The 20,933-nt window shown below is 41.5% G+C and overlaps 1 protein-coding gene across 1 annotated transcript in view; it reads left to right on the top strand.

Moving 5' to 3' along the window:
- KIAA0930 (KIAA0930 ortholog) overlaps positions 1 to 11,689 on the top strand; it is a 70,574-nt gene extending 58,885 nt beyond the window's left edge. Inside the window, exons 7-10 of the mRNA XM_054399832.1 lie at positions 1,580 to 1,774; positions 4,108 to 4,270; positions 8,370 to 8,525; positions 11,649 to 11,689. Coding sequence (XP_054255807.1) covers positions 1,580 to 1,774; positions 4,108 to 4,270; positions 8,370 to 8,525; positions 11,649 to 11,689 — 555 coding nt within the window. The remainder of the gene's footprint in view (positions 1 to 1,579; positions 1,775 to 4,107; positions 4,271 to 8,369; positions 8,526 to 11,648) is intronic.
- Positions 11,690 to 20,933: the final 9,244 nt, after the last annotated feature.

Below are 20,933 nucleotides of genomic sequence, written 5' to 3'. Positions count from 1 at the left end.
CGTCAGAGAAGGCCTGTTTTATAGGGAGATCTTAAACTCTGTTAACTACCTTGCTTATATGTAAAACATGTTTTTCTTTAGTGTGTTTTGTACTCACAGCTAATTGTCCAAAGATCACTGTTGTTTCATTGCTGCAGAAAGCTTTCTTTGCTTTCCTACAGAAACATGAAATGCCAGCACTTTCAGCTTCACATTCAGTACATAGTGCAGAAGTCAAGAGAGTGCAAGAGCCAGTAAACTTCTCACAATTTGTTACAAAGACAATCCTGAGAGATTTTAGAAAACAAAACAAAAATAAAATCCCCACAATATCTACTGTGACTGTGAACTTAATTTTCCTTTGTTTCTACTGTTGTTAGGAATGGTATTGAATAATTTCTCTTCTCCCTGGTTTAAATGTACTCGAGTAGTTACAACTCTTCGAGCAGTTTCTCGGGAGAATGTGAAATTGAAATTGTTTCTCTGTTCTTCCATCATCTTGTGGCCTCACACAATCAACAGGTGGGTTATTGAAATATATGGGAATGCAGACTCACTAAAGACAACATAAGAAAAAAGCCCTGAAGTAGAAAGACAAAATTTGCTGTGGTAAAGTCACCTTATAGCCTCAGAATGTCCTGTTTGACCATAGAGCTACTTTACGTTGTTTTGTTGGATGAAATAAAATTGTTAGCTCAATTATGGCTGAAGGCTGAACTTGAAACGTGACCATTCTTGTAACAGAATAAATCCAGCCCCTCTATGCTTTTGAACGTTACTTGATTTCAACTGTGTCTGTATTAATTCTTAGACCAGTATGAGTTGTGTTACATGATGAGCATCTTGGCCCTTTCAGGCTATAAACTGGAGGAAGTTGTGATAAACCATTTAAACTTTATGTATAAGTTCTACTTATTTTACTCGGCAAAACCTTGACTGTTTTCATATTGGTCTGTTCCTCTTTTCAGTTCTCAGTTCAGTTTTGAGTTCAGTTGTGTTAACTGGAAATTGAACCCTTCTGTCTCTTGAGAGAGGGTTCAAAAGCTGTCAGGGTTTTGCGGTGAGCAATGCGTTGCATGTTAGTTGTGCATAGGGGCTGATCCTCCATGCTTTGGCCTTGACAGCGTGGACATGCATGTCCAAATTGGCTTGCCACAGAGTAGTGCTATAGTCATGCAGTGCACTTTGCTAGTCTGAAGCATCTTGTGTTTGTGTTTTGATTGCTGTTTGGACTCAAACAAGTGTTCCTGCACAGGCTGTGTTCAGTTGTGCACATGCCTGCCCGTGCTCTCCTGTGCCACGTTGTGTGGGTCTGCATAAAATCCTTTCCTTGAATCTTGGCTTGCCATTGGGTAACTCTGCATTTTGGATAGCTGAAGAAGTTGATTCCTCTCTGAGCCTCTGTTTTTGTATCTGTAAAAACTGCTTCCCTTTTGGAGATCACTTTAGATTGTGGCTTAAAACGCTTCTTAAACATCAAGATAATGATAGTTATTCACTATGGTTTTGACTTCAGGTAGCTGCTTTCAGAGATTGTTTATTTTTTGAAAACATGGAGATGATATTACATGGTTTTCTCTCCTTTCTTGGTGCATTGTAGGTGAGTGTTGCAGCTAAGATGGCCCAAAGAATGTCTTTTGGCTTTTATAAATATAACAACATGGAGTTTGTCCGAATGAAAGGGCCACAAGGGAAAGGACATGCAGAGATGGCAGTGAGCAGAGTTTCTACTGGTGACACTTCACCATATGGGACAGAAGAAGATTCAAATCCAGACTCACCAGTGCAAGAGAGAGTAAGTAGCAGACAGAAATACTGACTAAAGGTTAAACACAAAGATGTTTTGTACCAAAGCCAGTAGATGGACTGAAACTGTGATTAACTCACATCGAGGTTCTGAACTTAGATTTACCTGCGTGTGTTTTGAACATAGTCAGTACATGCAGATGGATTTTTAGCACAGCTTTCCTGGGGCACATACTGAATACAGAGATGACTGGGTGATTCATACTTCTGGAGGAGTGTTTTGTTGAAACAGCAACGCTGATGCCAGGGAAAATGATGATTCTGCCTGCTTTCTATGAAAATTAATAGCTTCCATTTCTGTACAAGATGGGATTTACCTAGAGACATGGAGTTTGTGTATTCTGTAGGTTGCTTGCTAAATTTCAGAGTAAAATGGTACTGTTAGGAGATTTTGCCATTGATGAATGCTGCCAGCATAAAGCTTGTATGTTAAAGCAAAGATTATGGGTAGTTAGGCATGCACTTAATTTTAATGCAAATGCAGTAAAATACCAATAGAATTAGTCCATGGATGCCAATCTGGCCTTTATTCACCTCTGAGCCTTGTTTCCCATTAAGGTATTTTACCTAGTTAATGGGTATTAGGCAGCATGTCTTTAATAATACTCCCCTGATGTGTGTGGATCTGGGCTGAGTTGTTCCTGATGGATTCTAGGCTGGTTTCCTGTGCAACACAGCTAACCTGTGCAGCTAAAAGGTCTGTGGGACTGCTTCTAAATGTCTCCATGCAAGCTGTGTGATTTTTCTTTCTGGATTCCTAAAAGGCTAAATGGCCTGCCAGCAGAGAGCTCATTAACTGCATGTGCTTGCTCTCTACCACAGAGAAACAGCTTGAAGAAATCAGGCCTGAAGGGACTTCCTGATCTTTTGGCTCGAAGACTTCAATGTCAACTGAAAGATGTCAAACTAAGCTTGACAATGTACTATCATTGCTTGTTGCTAATGGCTTTAATGGTGATTTGTCTGTTTCTGGGCTTCCTCCCAGGTGTGATATGAAATGACTGCAGAATTAAAAACAGAGACAAGCACAAAGAAAGGTCAAGTACACTAGAGAGAGGATCAGTTGGGTGGTAGAATGTTTCTGCTTTTTTTTTTTTTGTTTGTTTTTTTAAGATTGATGATAGAATGATGACACAGAGTGTTTCTGCAGTGCAACACCAACCTGGCTTGGCTGTCATCTTCATTCATGTGCCACCTTCCTCTTTATTTGTATGGACAGATATGAACAATATCAGGTGGCACCTCAGGGAGAGCTAAAGGATTGTTAAATTAACTGTGTGAACAGGGAAGGATGAGGTTAAAAGTTACTCAACTCTGTTAAGAAATTTTTTATTTGAAATGAAACTATTAAAATATTACTAGCAAAAATAGTGCATAAGCACTGCATTTCAATTCTTTCTGAAATAGCTATATTTGACTACAATTGTGGTTTAATTAAGAGCAAGTACTGCTCTGAAGGAAGGATGTCTCCATGGTTTCATCCCTAAACTGTGTTTCACCAGACAACTATATTCTTGTATTTGTTATTACTTGGACTAACCAAGTCCAAGTCAGGGGCATCTCATCTTTTTTGTCTCTATCCTGTATTGAAGTGGTGGAAGCCTCATCCCTGGATGTTTTTAAGGCCAGGCTGGATGTGGCTCTGGGCAGCCTCATCTAGTGGAAACTGTTCCTGTCCATGGCAGGGGGGTAGGAACTAGATGATGGTCCTTGAGGTCCCTTCCAACCCTGACAATTCTGTGAAATCTGATGTAAATATGATTGTACAGGGATTTCACTTTCGCATCAGCACCTTGGGCTTTGTGACACTGTTTCACAGAGGCACTGTGACCTTTCAGAACGATCCCACCGGGCCTACTTCTGAGCAGGGAGATCACTGCCTTGCATCTGACAAAGAAATGAAGAGGCACAACTTTAGCATGCCAAATACAATACACTGTTAAGCTTATTAAGTCTTCTGATTTTCAACACACACAAAGAAGACTAACATTCTTCATGCCTAAATTATTCATTTTATTCCTTTGTGACTACAAATCCTCTTGAAAAAAAGTGATCCTCCTAGAATAGAAGTTTTTCATCAGTCATGTAGCAGCTGAGGGTGATAATGTATCAGAATACTTGCATCTTGATAAGTATCTTGAAACAGAGATGACTGTTCAGTTGACGTTCTCTGGCCACTCTGATAAAACAAGTCACGATTCTTGTTGTTACACATGTGACTGCCTTGTTGCACCTATTTGAGACTTATTACTTCTTACTGGAAGCACAGAACTGTTCAAACTTTTTAAACCTCCCTTAATATTTCTTCTGTTCCCCTTTCAGGTCACGTCTTTCAGCACACCGCCAACCCCCGAACGCAACAACCGCCCGTCCTTTTTCTCCCCATCCCTCAAGAGAAAAGTGCCCCGAAATCGCATTGCTGAAATGAAAAAATCCCACTCAGCCAACGACAGCGAGGAGTTCTTCAGAGATGATGATGGTGGAGGTGAGAGCAGTAATACCAGCTAACACACACTTGTGAAAAGGGATCCCAATGGTGGATTTTTCCAGAAGGTTTGGGGTGTGGCAAACCCAGCTCTGCAGAAAGTCCAGCACCAGTGCCACTCTGAAAATGGGGTTGTTCACAAACCTTACAAATCATAGAATGAACCAGAGAGTCATAAAATAATCCAGCGGGAAGGGACCTCCAAAGGTCATCCAGTCCGACCTCCCCGCAGTCAGCAGAGACATTCCCAACTAGATCAGGTTGCCCAGGGCCTCGTCAAGCCTCACCTTGAATATCTCCAGGGAAGAGGCCTCAACCACCTCCCTGGGTAACCTGTTCCAGTGTTCTACCACCCTCACAGGGAAGAACTTCTTCCTGATATCCAACCTAAATCTGCTCTTCTCTACTTTGAAGCCATTGTCCCTTGTCCTGTCACCACAGGCCCTTGTAAACAGTCTCTCCCCATCCTTTCTGTAGGCCCACTTCAGGTACTGGAAGGCTGTCCCCAGAGCCTCCTCTCCTCCAGCCTGAACAACCCCAGCTCCCTCAGCCTCTCCTTATAGCAGAGATGTTCCAACCCCCTGATAATTTTTGTGGCCCTCCTCTGGACCCTCTCCATCAGGTCCGTGTCCATCCTATATTGAGAGCTCCAGACCTGCACACAGTACTCCAGGTGAGGTCTCACCAGAGCAGAGTAAAGTGGCAGAATCACCTCTCTGGATCTGCTGGCCACACATCTTTTGATTCAGCCCAGGATATGATTTGCCTTCTGGGCTGCAAGCTCATGTTGTCTGCTCATGTCCAGCCCTTCCATCCATCAGCACCCCCAAGTCCTTTTCCACAGGGCTGCTTTCTAACACCTCATCCCCCAGTCTGTATTGATAGTGAGGATTGTGGTTGTATTTTTGAAGTCTGCAGACTAACAACTTCTGTGTATGTTTTATGTAAGTATTTGAGAGAAATTTGAGCAGGAAAGATCTTTCCCCTTTCACAGATACCAGGCTTTTGGGTGGTTCTTCCAGACGCCACAATATAGTGAGGTAGAGTATGTATGTGCTCATGAAAAAGTTCTCTGAATGCCCTCATTTGATCAAGAGTTGGTTAAAGTCAGTGAAAAAGCATTTACTTCAATTGACTTCTCCCTAAGAAGAAAACTTCAAGAACTTGTTTATATCAATGCCTTGTGAAACTCTTCCTCTGAATTCTAGTTACCTTGTTGACTGTTTTGTACTGAGTCAAAATTTGAGTCTGATTCAGAATATAGTGTATGAATCCAATCATATTGCAGTTTGGCTAGGCAGGAAATTACCAAGTGTCAAAGTCCAAACTGCATTTCTTATGTTTATAAACAGTTTAGTAGAAAAGCCAAAAAAAAAAAAAAATCTAACTGTCTTTTGGCAGATAGATAACCACAAAGCTAATTTCCAGACCACAATTTCTGTTTGTAGTAGCAAGGTGTTACCTATCAGTGGTACTGGACCAGCTTAGCTAAGAAGAATTGCACATCAAAAAACAAGCTTAAATGATAATATTTAATTCAAATTCTGTGCAACTTAAACTGGTTGTAACTAATTTAGGGTTCCATCATTAGAAAACTTTCTTCATCTCTTTTGTTCCTTATTTTGCCCAGTCAAAATGTCTGTTGTTTCAGATGAGATGTGTTTTTAGCATGTTTTATTAGGCAAAGGATAAGGCTTGGGTTGATTACTAAGCAGTGTGAGGAGAGAAGGGCAGCTTTCCCAAATGGAGTCCTGCTCTTGATATCTTTCTCCTGGAGGTTACATAGAATAGAAAGGAGTTCAAGGCGTTTATCCAGCAGTCATTATGGGTAATGGTATTGTCTGCTCAGTATTGTTTTGCAGGGTCTGATCCTAGTGTGCTTAAGCATAACAATGAACATTCTTATTATCTTAATTTGCTTGCAGTGTATTTATGGAAGTAAACAAATGCCAGGTTGCATATAAAATTCCAATCATGAATATAAAATACCAAGAAGTGTGGTTTCACTTACTTACACATTTTTTTGACCTTATTGTTCTTGGTCTTAAAAATAAGCAGAGGAATATTTTAACAGCTTGTACGAGGAGGTTTAATTTATTCAGAGCAGAAATTTCTGCAAGGAGAAGTAATTAAACGAGATTTATTTACGAATTTCAGAAATCTGTGTGTCCCACTAGTATTTGCTTAGGAGCTATGGTGGTGAAATTCTTGCTTCAAAGCAGGAAGGCTGACTTCAGTTTACCCAATGAAGGGGTTTTGTAGAAGCAGAAGTTTTCTGAGGCATCTTGGCCTCATGGGTAGAGGGTAATCCACTTGTCTGAAGATCAGCAGTGTCCTTGGTCTGTCCAGTGCTGCCACTGACCTGCCCCCAATGCAGGCAGACCTGTTGTGGCCCATAAGGTCCCACTTCACTTGTTTTTGCTGTGTGCAAGTATGACACTGCAGAAGAATTGTGCTTATTCTAGCTACTGGAGTCAGGTGCTTTTGACTTGATCACCACAGTGCTCTTGGCATAGTGGTAACGTGTAGGGAGAGGGAATGGAATGCTTACTATACACATTTATAGGGAAGGAGGGAACAAGATCATTGGAATGTGCTGCCCAGGAAGGTGGTTGAGTCACCAACCCTGGATGTGTTTAAAGGTCATTTGGATGTGGTTGCTTGAGGGTGTAGTTTAGGGATGAACCTTGCAGAGTAGGGTCGTGGGTTGGACTTAGTGATCCTGAGGACCTTTTCCAACCTGAATGTTTCTGTGATTCTGATTCTGTGAAGATCTAGATGGTGTTTATTTTTGATTTGGTTTGGTTTTTTTGGTCCTTCCACGTTGTTATGCATCTTTGGTAGAGTAGCTGCCACTATGTATTTTCTCTTTGCTAGGGTCTCTTTCTGTGGATCTGGACCCACTTTCAAACAAACAAGTTCCAGAGCATGGAGTATTCTGGATCAGTATTGTTGTGTTCACGTCAATATCTGCTTTCAGTACTGTGAAACAATTTGGCAAGGAACTGGAAGGAAGGTTAGAAACACTCAGAACACACAGCATATGCATCCCTCCCTATGTGAGAGACCTGAAGCTATAAAAGCCTCCTCTAGCTTATGGTGGATTCAGTGTCTTTTTGTTTTCAAAGTTATCTATGGACCTCTAAACTAAATATGGGAAGAATGGCACTGCTGAAGGGTCCCAGGTTTGACTAGGGGAATGCATAGAGATCTGCAGTGAATTGGCATATCAATGCTGACTCTCCTCCTGTCTGTTAGATGTCAGTTTTGTTCATAAGCAACATTTTTTTCTTCTGTTACACTTGTGAATTTCTGCATGAGGTAGCTACTTAAATTTAGGGATATTCTAGGGATATTCTACCATTTTGAAGGCTGGGTTAGGATTCTGCTTGTGCAGTGTGGTAGCAAAGGCTTCATTCCCTATCCTGGCTAGTCTGTGAACAGATGCTTATTTGGTTCTTTACTACTGCTGCCAGCTGCTGATACCATTCATTAGCTTCAATACAAATGGGGTGCCTGATTTAATGAAAATAGTCATAATACTGTCCTGCATGTGACTTATTTCCAGACAATGAACAATAACTTATTTCTAGGCAATGAATTATAGGTTTTCTCTCTTTCTCTCTTTCTCTCTTTCTCTCTTTCTCTCTTTCTCTCTTTCTCTCTTTCTCTCTTTCTCTCTTTCTCTCTTTCTCTCTTTCTCTCCTTCTCTCCTTCTCTCCTTCTCTCCTTCTCTCCTTCTCTCCTTCTCTCCTTCTCTCCTTCTCTCCTTCTCTCCTTCTCTCCTTCTCTCCTTCTCTCCTTCTCTCCTTCTCTCCTTCTCTCCTTCTCTCCTTCTCTCCTTCTCTCCTTCTCTCCTTCTCTCCTTCTCTCCTTCTCTCCTTCTCTCCTTCTCTCCTTCTCTCCTTCTCTCCTTCTCTCCTTCTCTCCTTCTCTCCTTCTCTCCTTCTCTCTTTTTCCCTCTTTCTCTCTTTTTCCCGCTTTCCCTCTTTCCCTCTTTCCCTCTTTCCCTCTTTCCCTCCGTCCTTCTTATAAACCATGTTTCAATAAAATGCAGAAATTCCAGTTGCTTTCAGCTTGCTGTCTTCTGCCTCTACAGATCTGCACAACACCACGAATCTGAGGTCGAGGTCCTTGTCTGGAACAGGACGCTCGCTGGTGGGCTCCTGGCTGAAGCTGAACAGAACAGATGAGAACTTTCTACTCTATGCACACTTAACTTACATCACTTTGCCACTGCATCGAATCTTAACAGGTGAATTTTAAGGTTTATCACGTATAAATGGAGTCCTTCAGTTCCCAGACAGCCTTCTGTGTTGGGGGATTTTGCTGTTAAGAAAGTATTTCTCTGTAAGGGAGCATCACTTCGCAGATCTCCGTTTGCTGACCGTAGCAGGAAACCGGTATCAACAAGAGGAGTGCTGTCAAACTGTTCTCTGACTCTGGGACAGTTTACTTGGTGATGGTTCAAACAAATTGGTAGCTTGTACTAACAAAGCTCCAGAGGAACATGAGTTGGCTTAATACTGCAATATAAAGTTCATTCATCATGTGAGTGTGAGGGAACTCATTGTAAGCCCATCCACTGACAGCAGTAGTTGTAGCAGAGACCTGTGACTGGAAGGGTTACAGAAAGGTAGCTCTGGAATTTGGAGTAACCTCCTTTGCCTCTTAGATTAGGTTTCTTGGACTGATCAGAGTGCCCACACTGATGCCCATAAATCTGTCAAATATCCAGTGTTTTTAACTAGACATAAGGATGTTTGTGTCTTATACCATGAATAATAGAGTCCCCCACGTCACTGGTCTAGCTGTGTCAGGTAGTGCAGTGATGATAGCCAGCTCCCCATTTGTTCATCTGGGCTAGGACAGCACAGTAAGTTGGGGTTTACAATCTACAGCCAGGGATGAATTCTTGGTTTTCAGCCAGATAACAGGAGGACTAGAGTAAAATGGCTGGTTTCTTTGAACTCTATCAGCAAGCCTCTAGCCTTTCAGGGATACAGCTTGGAATATGAGGGATCCTGAGGGACTTTTGAGATACTTGTGAAAACTGAGAAAGTAGTGGTGGTTAAGGGCTCTCTCCACCATCTAAATGTAGTGGCATTTCCTTTCATATAGCCATTACTAGTCTACTACCAAACCCAGACATTTATTATATGAGGCAGAAAGAAAGTTTGATCCAGCTGCTCAGCAGCCTTTCAAGCAAAACTATTGCTGAACTCCAAAACCTAGACTGGAATAAAGATGACATCCTCTGGAATAAAGTTATGATCCCAGCACAATGCAAAGCCCTATCTCTAACCTTGGAAGTCCCTGAGAACTCTAACTTCCTCTTAAGAACTTAATCTTTTTTGATTCTCTTCCTATTCAGCAGGTGAGATGAATTCTGAATAGGTTTATCTCTGGGTTTTTGGTCAGTGCCTACATTTTCTTGTCTGGCTGTGAAAAGAGAACATATCTGGAAACACACCTGGTTTTTTACACAGTGGTTCTTTCCAGACTGTTCCTGAAAGGTGGCTAACAGAAAAGGAGTTGGGAAATCTGCTGTTTAAACAGGTTAATCTGCTACTGAAAGAGATTAGAAGATAGTGTGGGTATTAATGTCATCACTTCTGTGAAGCTAGTGTAATAATAATAGTTGCAGTCTTGTCCTCATGTGCAGGTTAGTGTCTCAGAGCCTGTTACAGAGTCAGAGCCTGGTCTACTTGTGCAGAAAGGGAACTTCTAGCTGCTAAAGTAGAGGTTGCTATTAGATTTAGTAAAGAGTTGTTCCTACATTTGCCCTATTACTGTGTGTAGAGCTTGTTTTCAATTTAGAATAACAAAGTCTCATAAAAATTGGTCCTCTGTAATTAAGGTTGGATTTTGAACAATGTTTCAGCAAAATATGTGATTTCTCCTTTTGATGGTTGTGTTGATAATCTTACATCTAGTTAACTGGAATTATCAAGATCAGTTTCACTACAGACATTTTGGAGTTCACAGAAAATGCATTGTTTCGCCTGACATTTAATATTTGCTCAAGTGGGTGGCCTAAATGCCTCCATCCTCAAATATTTGCTTTGATCTTGAAACATCCTTTCTAAGAATTTATTTAACATACAGTCCCAGTATATATTAAGATGCACAGAAGTGCCTGGGCTGTAAGGCAGAATTGTAAGCTGCAGTTTTGCACTACCCATGTTTGCTTTTGCTTGGCACACTGGGTAGAGCCTATTTTCAGTGCTTTTTTGGTAATTAGTGTATTTGTGCCAGTGGCAGCTTTCCAGCAAGCAGGAGCATTACATGTGGGACAGGGTAAAGTAGAAAAGATGCTCTCTCTCCCTTGGATGGTTTAGGAAGCCTGTACTGAGAAATTAAAATCCCAGTGATAGTGATCAAAGTGCATTTGAAAATGTCTGGAGTTTATACATATTGCTAAGACTTCCTTTGCTCTGAGCCTTCTCTCCATGCCAGACAATTCCAGTTCCCTTAACCTCTCTCTCATATGTCAGATGCTCCTGTCCCTTAGTCATCTCTGTGGCCCTTCACTGGACTTGCTTCACTGTGTTTCATTCTTCACAAGTGTGGCTGGAGCCCTCTGGAGCTGTGGATCAATTTTACCAATGGTCATCCTCTTTGTGCAGCTCTGTGTGATCAGCCTCTTAATTAAGCATGTGCTCTCTTTTCCCATGCTCTTTATTCTCTGTCTATACTTGAAAAGGACATAGCAGCTCAGTTGCCAAATATTTTTATGTACTGCAGTTCCAGCATGCTGGTTTTACTGTCCACATTTGGAAAGATACCTGCCTTTGACAGATATTTTACAGATTCATACTCTGACACATTTGGCCAATATGGAGCTGAGGAGCCAGCAAAATGTATGGGTTTTGTGGCAGCTTCTTGAGTGCAGAAATGTAGGCTTGGGGCTATTGAGTGGAAGAAACAGTTGAATTATTTCTTCAGAGCCAAGACTCCCTTTATGGGTCTTGGGAGGTCTTGGGGATGGTGCACTTTTCCCTTCAAGGAAAGGAAACCCCTTGATATCTCCTGTGATGGTCCTTCCACTTGTTTCTTTGAAATGATTGTGCCACTCTGACACATACTGCTTCTTCCCACTGTAAATGATACTTAGTAGATCAGCTGTTGTCTCTACATGATGGGCTATGTTTATGCTCTACCATCTCTCAACTAGGATGCAGCTGAGGAGGAATTAAGTTGGACTTTAATAAGCAAAGTTGCATGTTTGTTGTGCTTTAAAATCCTTTAGCAGCATAACAGTGAGACTGTGCTGCAGTGCAGTTGCAGTTCTTGTTCTTCACGCTTTCTGGTACCGTGGTTACCTTCAGAAGCCTCCGAAGTTTGCTGTATCTCTTTGTTTCTCTTCCTTGCCCAGATATCCTGGAGGTGCGGCAGAAACCGATTCTGATGACATAGCAGAGACCAGGCACTGCCTTGGAGCCGTATTGCCAAGTGCCTAACCACAGCGGTTTTCTGTGCTAACACTACCATCTAGTGTCAGGAACATAAACCTCCGCAGGAAAAAGGGAAGTCCAAGAATACCAGCTGATCAAAAGTGCCTCTTTCTTCCTTCCTCTGCTGTCATGCACCGTATGCCCACTTGCAGTCCATCGCTTGAGTGTTTCTGACTGGAAGAGGACTTTCAGCAAGATAAAAACGAGAAGGGGCTGTTTAAAAACGAACCAATGCTTTATGGACAGTTTTACTGTGCTTACTTTATAATTAAGAAACCAACAATGTGTACAGAATGTGTTAAACTTTCTATTCTTTGAGAGAAGCAACCTGAGAATTTCGTAACGATGTACTAATGAACGTTGTTCCGTAGACTCTCACCCATACGCTCGCCGTGTCGGTTTGGCTTCATGTGCGTGTGAGCGTGTGTGAGTGTGTGAGGACTGAAGGGGTGAGAGAATAATTTCCTGCCGAGGGAGGAAAAGGAGAAAAAGATGCTACAGAGATACATCGCCGTTTTGGTACGTGCAGCAGGTCAGGTCAGAGCTTAAAAGAGGCTGAAAATGTTCCCATTTGTTCATGTCAGTGTTAGGACAGGTGAACCCTGCTGACAGATTTCCATGTCTACCAAAGAACAGCAACATTTTTATCCTCAAAAAGCTGGCTAAGAAAACGAGCCAGTGAAAAGAAGGCTAAAATGTGCTGCTATTGTGAAGCTGAGGTTCATATCCTGTACTAATGCTGCTTATCTCTCTCTGTTGACTGAGTCGATGGAAGTTTGAGTCTAAAGGAGATTGTAATTGGACTCCAAAACCTAAAAACCTTACCAATAATCAATATCCTCCTGCATGCACTGGATTTCAGAGTACATAGAGTTGTCCTTGCAGTGGTGTTGGTAGCCAAGGAGGGCAATGAGAAGCGACTAACAGAGGGGCAGCTTGCCTGGACTCTTCATTTCCTGGTGGTTCACTGTACTGGTACATGCCGAAGCATGGAGGGTTTTCTTGAAAGACAAAAGATTGAAATATAATTTTGCTCTGAAAAGTGACTAAAAATTGCACAGTGAGAGGTCTGAAAATGCTATGTCAGGAGCTCTCAGGAAAAAAAGCCTTATGTTTACAGGTAAAATGCAGCTTTTTCTAAATAGCAAAACTCTTCTGTCCTTGACATTTGAAAGCTAAACAATTGAACTCTTGAGACTACTGCAGTCTGCTTCACTGTTTTGATATGGGAGCCAGTCACTACTTCAGTTTATTTATGACTGTATAAGTGGCAGGGTAATGGTTGGGGTAGCTTGTTGCTTAGAGCAAGTGTGCCTCCAATACACGCACAAAGGGAGAGCAAAGATGCCATTTTTGTCACTTTTCATGCTCCTAAATGTAATGTTGTTGATGCAGTTGCCCAATGGCATGTGCTGTCATCCTGGATCTTTGTCTCCAAACCCAGCCTCTCCCAGAGTGCTTTCTCGTAATTCTCTCAATAGCGTCTGATGATTTAAATCTCTCAAATAGGACTCCCTGCTTGTTTTTTTCCTCAGGCCAGGTTCCCCGGAAATAGCTCCGCTTCATCATAAAGGTAGACTTAACTTTATCATTCAACCCAACACGGTGAATCCAGCCTGGTAAGGAGGTCTTGTTTCCTTTGAGGCTAGGCCTGGAAGCAGTCACCTTAGCACAGTGGTGGCACTTCTGACACCAACAGCATGAGTGCATGTCGGGGACAGCTGACTAGTTTTTAGTTTGCTTCAAATGCGTTGCAGCACCATCAGAAAAATATTCACTTTGTCATTACCAGCACAGCAGCTTTTCACGTTGCAGCCTTTGAACTTTGCTCTGTGGGAATGTGTGGTTGTACATGTGTGCATGAGAGGGTGTTCACAGGGTCGAAGCTGAGGCATGTAACTTGAGTGTCTAGACTTTCTTCCTGAGCAGGGAGGAGAGGTGGAGTCCTAAATCAGCACTCAAGAAACTTGCTAGGCACCCTAGGTCCTTACTTGAGATCCCTAGGTAGTGTGCCTAATGTTAGTTGGCACAAATATTCTTTCTAGACCCATGCCAAGAATTAAACCACTCTTCAGCTGGAAGACCAGTCCTGCTCTGAAGCCTCCCAAGACGCTTCTTGTTCCTCACTTTCATACTGCTGGACAAACCAATGCTCAGCTTTCCTTTAAATAGTCTTTGGGGAAGGAAGGGAGAGAGGGTTACTATTTGTACTGCTAGTGATGATACCTTTTGGTCAGACAGCCAGAGGAGTAACGCAAGTGAAAAGAAAACTTTTTGAGATCGGAACCCCAGCGGTAGGTGCTTGAACATTGCTCAGTCAACAGTAATTTTTAAGGCTTTCTTGGTGACACTTCTTCATCTAGGTACCTTTATTTCGTGTGATCAGAAGGACTGAGCAAATCTTGCTGCTTAAGATTTCAGAGCAAATGAAGAGTGGTTCTAAACTAGTACCTCAGTATAAAGGCAGCGTTACAGAAAGTACAATTGAGAGGCCGCATCTGTTATGCAGGAGGTATTGTCTGCTTTATTGTATGTATGTGAGTGGCTTTGATGTCAAGTTTTTTTAAGGGCTGCAATGTAAATGTCCTTAAAGTAAATTTATTTCTGGTCTCTTGCTAGTGAATATGATATAGGTATGTTGAAGACTCACTTTTTTTAATAGAAAAGGGCTACAGATGTGCCCAGATGGCCATCCATAGAAAGCAGAGGTCAAAAAGTCTACTGAATGTCAATAGTGCATTTTAGAAACCAGTAGATGTGCCGAATTCTCAGTTATTCCTTCTCTAAACAGCTGTCCTAGACTTTTATGTATAGCCCCTTCTCCCACTTTCTCTTACCAAGTGGGGGTAAAACAAATTCCACATTTTGTTCTGCCTTTAAACAAACCCTGAAAATTTGAATCAATTGTCTTTTAACACGGAAGATGATCGAAGTTTTGCTCAAGTCAAGGTGGCACAGCTGGGCCCTAAGAATGCTATTGCACTATACCAAAAATAAAAGAGAATGTTAATAGGAACCTCTTGCCCTTTTAATTTCAAGGGGGTTTTCATTCTGTAGCTACTAAGCAGTAAACCATTTTGAGCCTCTGTTAGCCATTTAAATAATTGCTGAGGAATGACCTGGTGTGTTCTGTGTGCCATAAAGGCTGCATGGCTGTCAGTGTCCCAACCATTGGAGCACAGTGGCTTTTGTTAGTTGTTTTGAATGCACCACACTTAACAAGTTTGAAAAGCTTTACAGGACAGCTTCATTTACTTACAGAATCCCACCATACCTCATTACTCAGTTAACTTCTTCCATTCTTCTGCCCATCCACTCCGCCTGAAGATTGAGGCTTACCACTTGAACCCTCCGCAGATGATGTATCTTGATCAGTGTCAAATGCAGGGATGTAAATCTTGTCACCCTTAACAGGTTTTCCACTGCTATCATTTTAACAAGTAAGAAGCCTTTGTTTTTTAAAGAATGCTCTTCAATAAATTAGTTTGTATTAGCAGATTATTGCTCTGCCTTAGAGACCACCACATATGTGAAATTTGTTCTCTTATTGCCAGCCAGTACAGGGTGGGGTTCCAAGATTCCTTTTAAAAGAAGCTGCCATTTTTAGTAATGCCACAAATCTTTCAGTTGGTCTTGGCTTGATCCAGTTTGTGTGGTTTCATGTTCCTTCTGTTTTTATTCTCCTGGTCTTCATTGTTTACAATGCTTGAGCATGTTGGGCTCTGGATTGCTCTTACCCAGTTTTCCATTCCTGGGCACTGTGTGCTTTCCAGCAAAGAGAGTTTTTGCACAGGTGACTTCACAGTAAAATGGTTTTCATAAAGTATATTCTTGCACCAAGTTTTAATTGAGGCAGTGAAGTCCTTGGCTCTGCAGATAGATTTCTTTTGACAGACCTTCATGTACAGAATCCCATCTGGTTACTGAAATTCTGTATGGATGTGTAGTCCACATAGTCTACACTTTTACGTTATTGGCCTGCTTCTTGCCAATCATTAATTTGTCCCTTTTCAGGTGATTGTTTGTCCTGTATTTTGTAGGCTGAGGCTTCCCCTTATTAAAGATAGACATTAAATTAAATCTTCAGAAGTGCCTAAGCCCTGTTGTTATCCAGTGGGGTTTAAGAACAAACCTTTATGTAGGAAATGAATAAAATAGTCTTAAATTCTGTTTGTTTTGCTTGTAGCAGCAGTATGAAACGACAAGTTTATAATTCTTGGAAGAACTGGCTGTCTCCTACAGACTCACCCTTTGTGCTTGAAAAACTCTCATGGTCTCCAAGGGTCATGGCTGAAAGCTCTGGAAAACGGATTTCTTGTGATCACAGGAGTGGGATATCTGTGAATGCCTTATTTTGTCTTGTGAGGTATGACTAAAAGTGTGTGGCACTTGTGTGTAAAAGTTCTGTGTCAAAAATAAGTGCAGTAGAATCCAATTAAAGGCATTGTGAAATAAGTAGCTTTCACACCAAACCTTAAACGAGTGAGTATTTTACACCAGAATGTAGCCGTATGGATGTTTGGTCAAGATCGTACAAGGCTGCAAGCAGGTGACAATGTTGAACGTTCTCTGTGTAAATATATAAATATTTCTCAACCTGATTTTACCAGACTTAACACATGTTGCATGGCTTGGGGTTTTTTTTGCCTCGTTAATCGTCAGTGTTGATTAAAAGATGATGAGCTGAAAATCATGCTGGCACTGTACTGAGCCCTTTGAGCAAAGAGCGAGGAGAACCTTTGCGCACCAAAAAATGAAGTTGACTTTACATATGGCAGCAGTGAGGAAAGTGTTGGGCCCTGCAGCCAATAAACAGACCTCTTAAATGACCATGATTTCTGTTAATAGTGTTTTCTCTTCACTGTGCCTACTGGTGTTTGAGTTTGAATGTATTTCTTACTGGTGGCAAGCATAAATGGCAGAGTAACACTTGATGGCATTGTAAGCGTTGCTGAATACAGGCTCAGGAGGCAAAGCAGCCTCTGTACTCGATGTTCTTAATCCACTTGGAATGAAGCCCAACTTCTGACCCTGCTTGCTGAATCTTTCAATGATCATCTTGTGACAACTTGCCATTGTGTAATTGGGAAGAAGGTAAAAGTCAATGTACTCTTGAATTTGTTTTAAAAATGTTTTTGCTTTTCCCTTTAGATGCTAGCATCCTAAGAAACCATCCCAAAACAGCCCTCCTAAACTGATCTGTGTTTTGTTTTAAACTGTACTATGTAGTTATTCACATTCAGGTTTGTGCAGTGTATTACACTGAGAGACTGATAGTTGTAATAATTTCTTCCTGATACATTCAGGAACAGCTTCGGTGTGAGTTTGTGCTCTTCGTGGCTTCCTCTGCCCCTGGTGCACACTGACACTGAATCTGTTTTGGTTTAAAGACCTGCAAGACACTGCACCCTTCCTCTCCACCTGATTTTCACAGAATGCTAAGATATATACATTTATTAGATCCCCTCTCAGTCTTCTCCAGACTAAGCAGCCTCTCCTCCTAAGGCAGTGCTCCAGTCCCTTAATCATTCTGGTAGCTCTCTGTTGGACTCCCTCAAGTAGATCCCTGTCCCTCCTGAATTGGGGAGCCCAGAACTAGATGCAATATTCCAGGTGAGGCCTCACCAGGGCAGAGAACCTCCCTCACTTTAGGGAGCCAAGTTAACTCATGTCCTTTAGTGTTACATGTCTTGCCTGTCATCATCTGGAGAGATGCTCCCAGGAAATACTGTAATATTGCTTGGCACATGAGTTTGTGATTTTACAAAGTAAAATTATGAGATCTGGTTTTACAAAGTAAAATCACACTTTGGAGACTGAACAAAAAAATTTGCATCTTTGATAGCAAATAGTCACTTTTGTACTCCTATCAGAAATGTCATTCCTGAAACTTGTAGTTGAAAGTTTGCAGAAAGCAAGGGAGTAAAATGCAGGAAGACTGTGGGTCTGATTTTTGTTCACAGTGTAGATGAGAATCTGGGAGTAGCAGATGCTGCTCAGTAAAGGAAACAAAATACATCAGGGGAAAAAATCAGTTAAGTTCTTGGTTCCTCACAGAGGGGAGGATGGGATCTAAAGATGGACATCAGTAGTTTATGATTGGTTAACCCAGAAAACTCTTCCCTAGGTCAGGCTAATTGGCTAGGAGGGTTAATGCTGATTGAGATGGTGGTAGGAAAACCAAGGCAGGTGATCCATTTTCATGTTCAAACAGGACAAAAGTGATTATATGCACTAACTGGATTTGCTTGTGTGAGGAGCACAGACCTCTCCCCTGGACTTGGGGTGGCTGCTGCTCAGGGCTGATCATGCTGCTGTTGTTACATGAATGAACTTTGGGCAGTAGTAAGTATGTAAGTAGTTAATTCACATGGCCCTGACCCTGAATTTACTGCAGAGAAATTGGTTAAAGGAAGGTGGGAATAAAGAGTTTGAAAACCCCTATTGAAATGCTTGGAGCTGGCTAATAATTTCCAAAAAAAACCAAGTCACCCTGCAGAGGTCTCAAGTGTTTGTTCCTGTTTATTTTCTTTTTTTTTTTTTTGTTTGGTTGGTTGGTTTGGGGGTTTGTTTGTTTGTTGTGTTTGTTTGCTTTTTAAAAATCCCTGTTACCTGTTTATGCCAACATTGCTCTGGTGATTCATAACTATTTCATAACTCAGTCACCTATGCTCTCCACCTCCCATTTCCCCCCCAGCACAGAAGGATGGGATTGTTACAGTTCTGCCCAAGACAGCAAATTCCATTGGTGTCTTTGAAGGTTCTGCAGACTTCCAGAGGCGATCCACTTCTCAGTGAAAGTTATGTTGTTCCTAACAGTCATACCCACTAAAGTGCTAAACATGAATATTTTTTTTTTTTTTACTACAATACTCAGAATGCTCAGATGCAGAGAAGAATTTCTAAAGTGAGTATGATGCCTTAAAAGAGGGAGCAGTATACTACCCTAGGAGAAATGTGGGTATCTTCAGAAGTGGTGTCAATTCTGCTTTCACTTCTTCATTCATCTTGTGCAGCCTTTGGTTCTCGTGTGCCACTCCTTCTGTTTTCCCCATGGCCAGTCAGTTGTGGCTGCTTTACACAGTCACATGCTGTAAGTTGTGCAGTAGTGCAGAGTTTTGCAATCCAGCGAACACACACTGAATTCCAAAAGTGTTGCTTTGCTCCACCTCAGCTTTAGTTGCCTGTCATATGACCTTCCTGTGATGCAAGTATTTTACTAAAACAAGCTGTTTACCTAACTGAAGTCCTTCACAGCTTCAAATAAAGTGCCACAGGCAAGACAATGCTACTTAAAATTACTTGGCTGGCTGTTGCTCTTCATCTGGTTTTCAGTTCTGCCTTTAGCTGGAGCCGGATTACAGCAAGCAACTTTGCTGTCATTGCAGCATTTGGGACATGACTAAGGTTTACTTGTCACCTTCTCAGTTTTTCTAGCTGATGATATGTACATAGCCTTCAGTTTATACTTGATGTGTGTTTTCAGGTAAATCTGCTCTGACTGCTGTATGACTTGGTTGCTGGAACTCATTTGCTTTGAGGAGCATTTTCTTACTGGCTGGATTATGGAAAAAGTCTGATTTTGATGAATGCAGACTGTTCTTGCAGTGCTGCATTTTCTTAGTCTGTGTTTTCATGACTCTTACTTCTGCCCCTTCCTGCTCTGCAAGTGGTTAAAACCTTTGGTGATTAGCAAAGCATTAAGCATTAGATGTGCTAGATTGCCAAAACCTGAAACAAATAACAAATTTGTTTCTGCTCTTGAGAAGTGTTACTTTGCTTTTCTTTAGGGTTGCTGAACGCTAAGGAGAGTCTGCCAGCAGTTGTCAGCTGTCTTTTTGAGAAGGAAGGGATGTCCAAAATGCACAATAATACAGCTGCATGAAGCTGGAGTCTGGGGGGGCTTTTGTTTGGTGGGTTTTTGGTTTTGTGGGGTTTTTTTAAGCATTGGACAATTTAGAAATGTGGTGTTCCATTGATAGCAGCTGCCTGCTTAAAGCACAGGCTTTTGGTTTTCCTGATCCTTGTAGCTGTGGGGATAGTGATGTGGCATTGTCTAAGTAATCTTTAACCAGTAGTGGTATCCTCATGCAAGAAGTAGCTCCCATGTATGTGCACAAAGTGAGTAGTTCCAGAACTAAAGCGAATGAAGGTAGGGCTAAGCAGTACAACAGTGGCTGATAAATAGCACAAAGTAGTTTGCAATAGGCACTGTCATGACACTTCGTACTTACAGACTCTCCTTAGCTTTCAGCAGCCCTAAAGCTAGCAAGTAAAGTAACATTTCTCAAGAGCAGAAACAAATCTGTTACTTGTTTCAGGTTTTGGCAATCTGGTGCTTCTCATGAAAGTCTGTCTCAGTTTTATTCTTTTTACTTTTTTTTCCCTCCTCCCCCCGCCCCTCCCCTCCGTTTGTCAAAATGTCAGAAACCAACAGAGCGAAGAATCACCCTGTGGACTGATTTTAGCAGTGCTTTTAGGCTAGATGTAAAACTATGTTCTATATATGTCATCAGGCAAACACAGATTACTTCTGATCTTAACTCATTTCAAATGGAAGGAGTTTTAGAGGTCGATCTCTACATCCTCTTGGCCTGTAAGAACAGATTACTTTTGATCTTAACTCATTTCAAATGGAAAGATTTTTAGAGGTCGATCTCTACATTCAGCAGCTGTAGCTCCTTCCACTGATCTGAAGCAGCTCAGGGAGCCTTGCAAGAACTTTGAGCTGGCTCTTAGCAATGACACCTTTCACAGCTGGCTTGAGGAAGGGGCAGGGGAGGACGTTGCTTCTTTTTAGCAGCATTAAAGCTGTGCACAAGATTTTGTAGGCAGTTCACCTGCAAGGCACTGACTGTAAAACTGATTTTGAGTACAGCGTTAACACAGTCAAAATGATGCACACAAGACACTTATCTCCCATTCATTTATTCACATTTTCCATGGATTTTTTTTTTTACACTTCCTCAATGTATTAGAACTAATGAAAACATTATTACATGACAAGTTATGCGAAACTTGAGTATCCAATGAAAAATTCAGAGCAGTTTGAAATCTGTTAACAATTTACAAATCGTCACATTCAGCATTTCCATTGGATTTCTACTAGCTCATGCCACTTTTGTTTAATGTTAAAGGTAATTCCTGCACACAGGCACCAGCTACAAAATTTTAGCAAATGCAAATAAGTTAAGGCATCAGAAAGT

Source organism: Indicator indicator, chromosome 3 (genome assembly GCF_027791375.1).
Source record: "Indicator indicator isolate 239-I01 chromosome 3, UM_Iind_1.1, whole genome shotgun sequence".
NCBI lineage: Eukaryota > Metazoa > Chordata > Aves > Piciformes > Indicatoridae > Indicator > Indicator indicator.
Note: the sequence above shows the minus strand (reverse complement) of the source record. Positions and strands in the feature narration are given on the sequence as shown.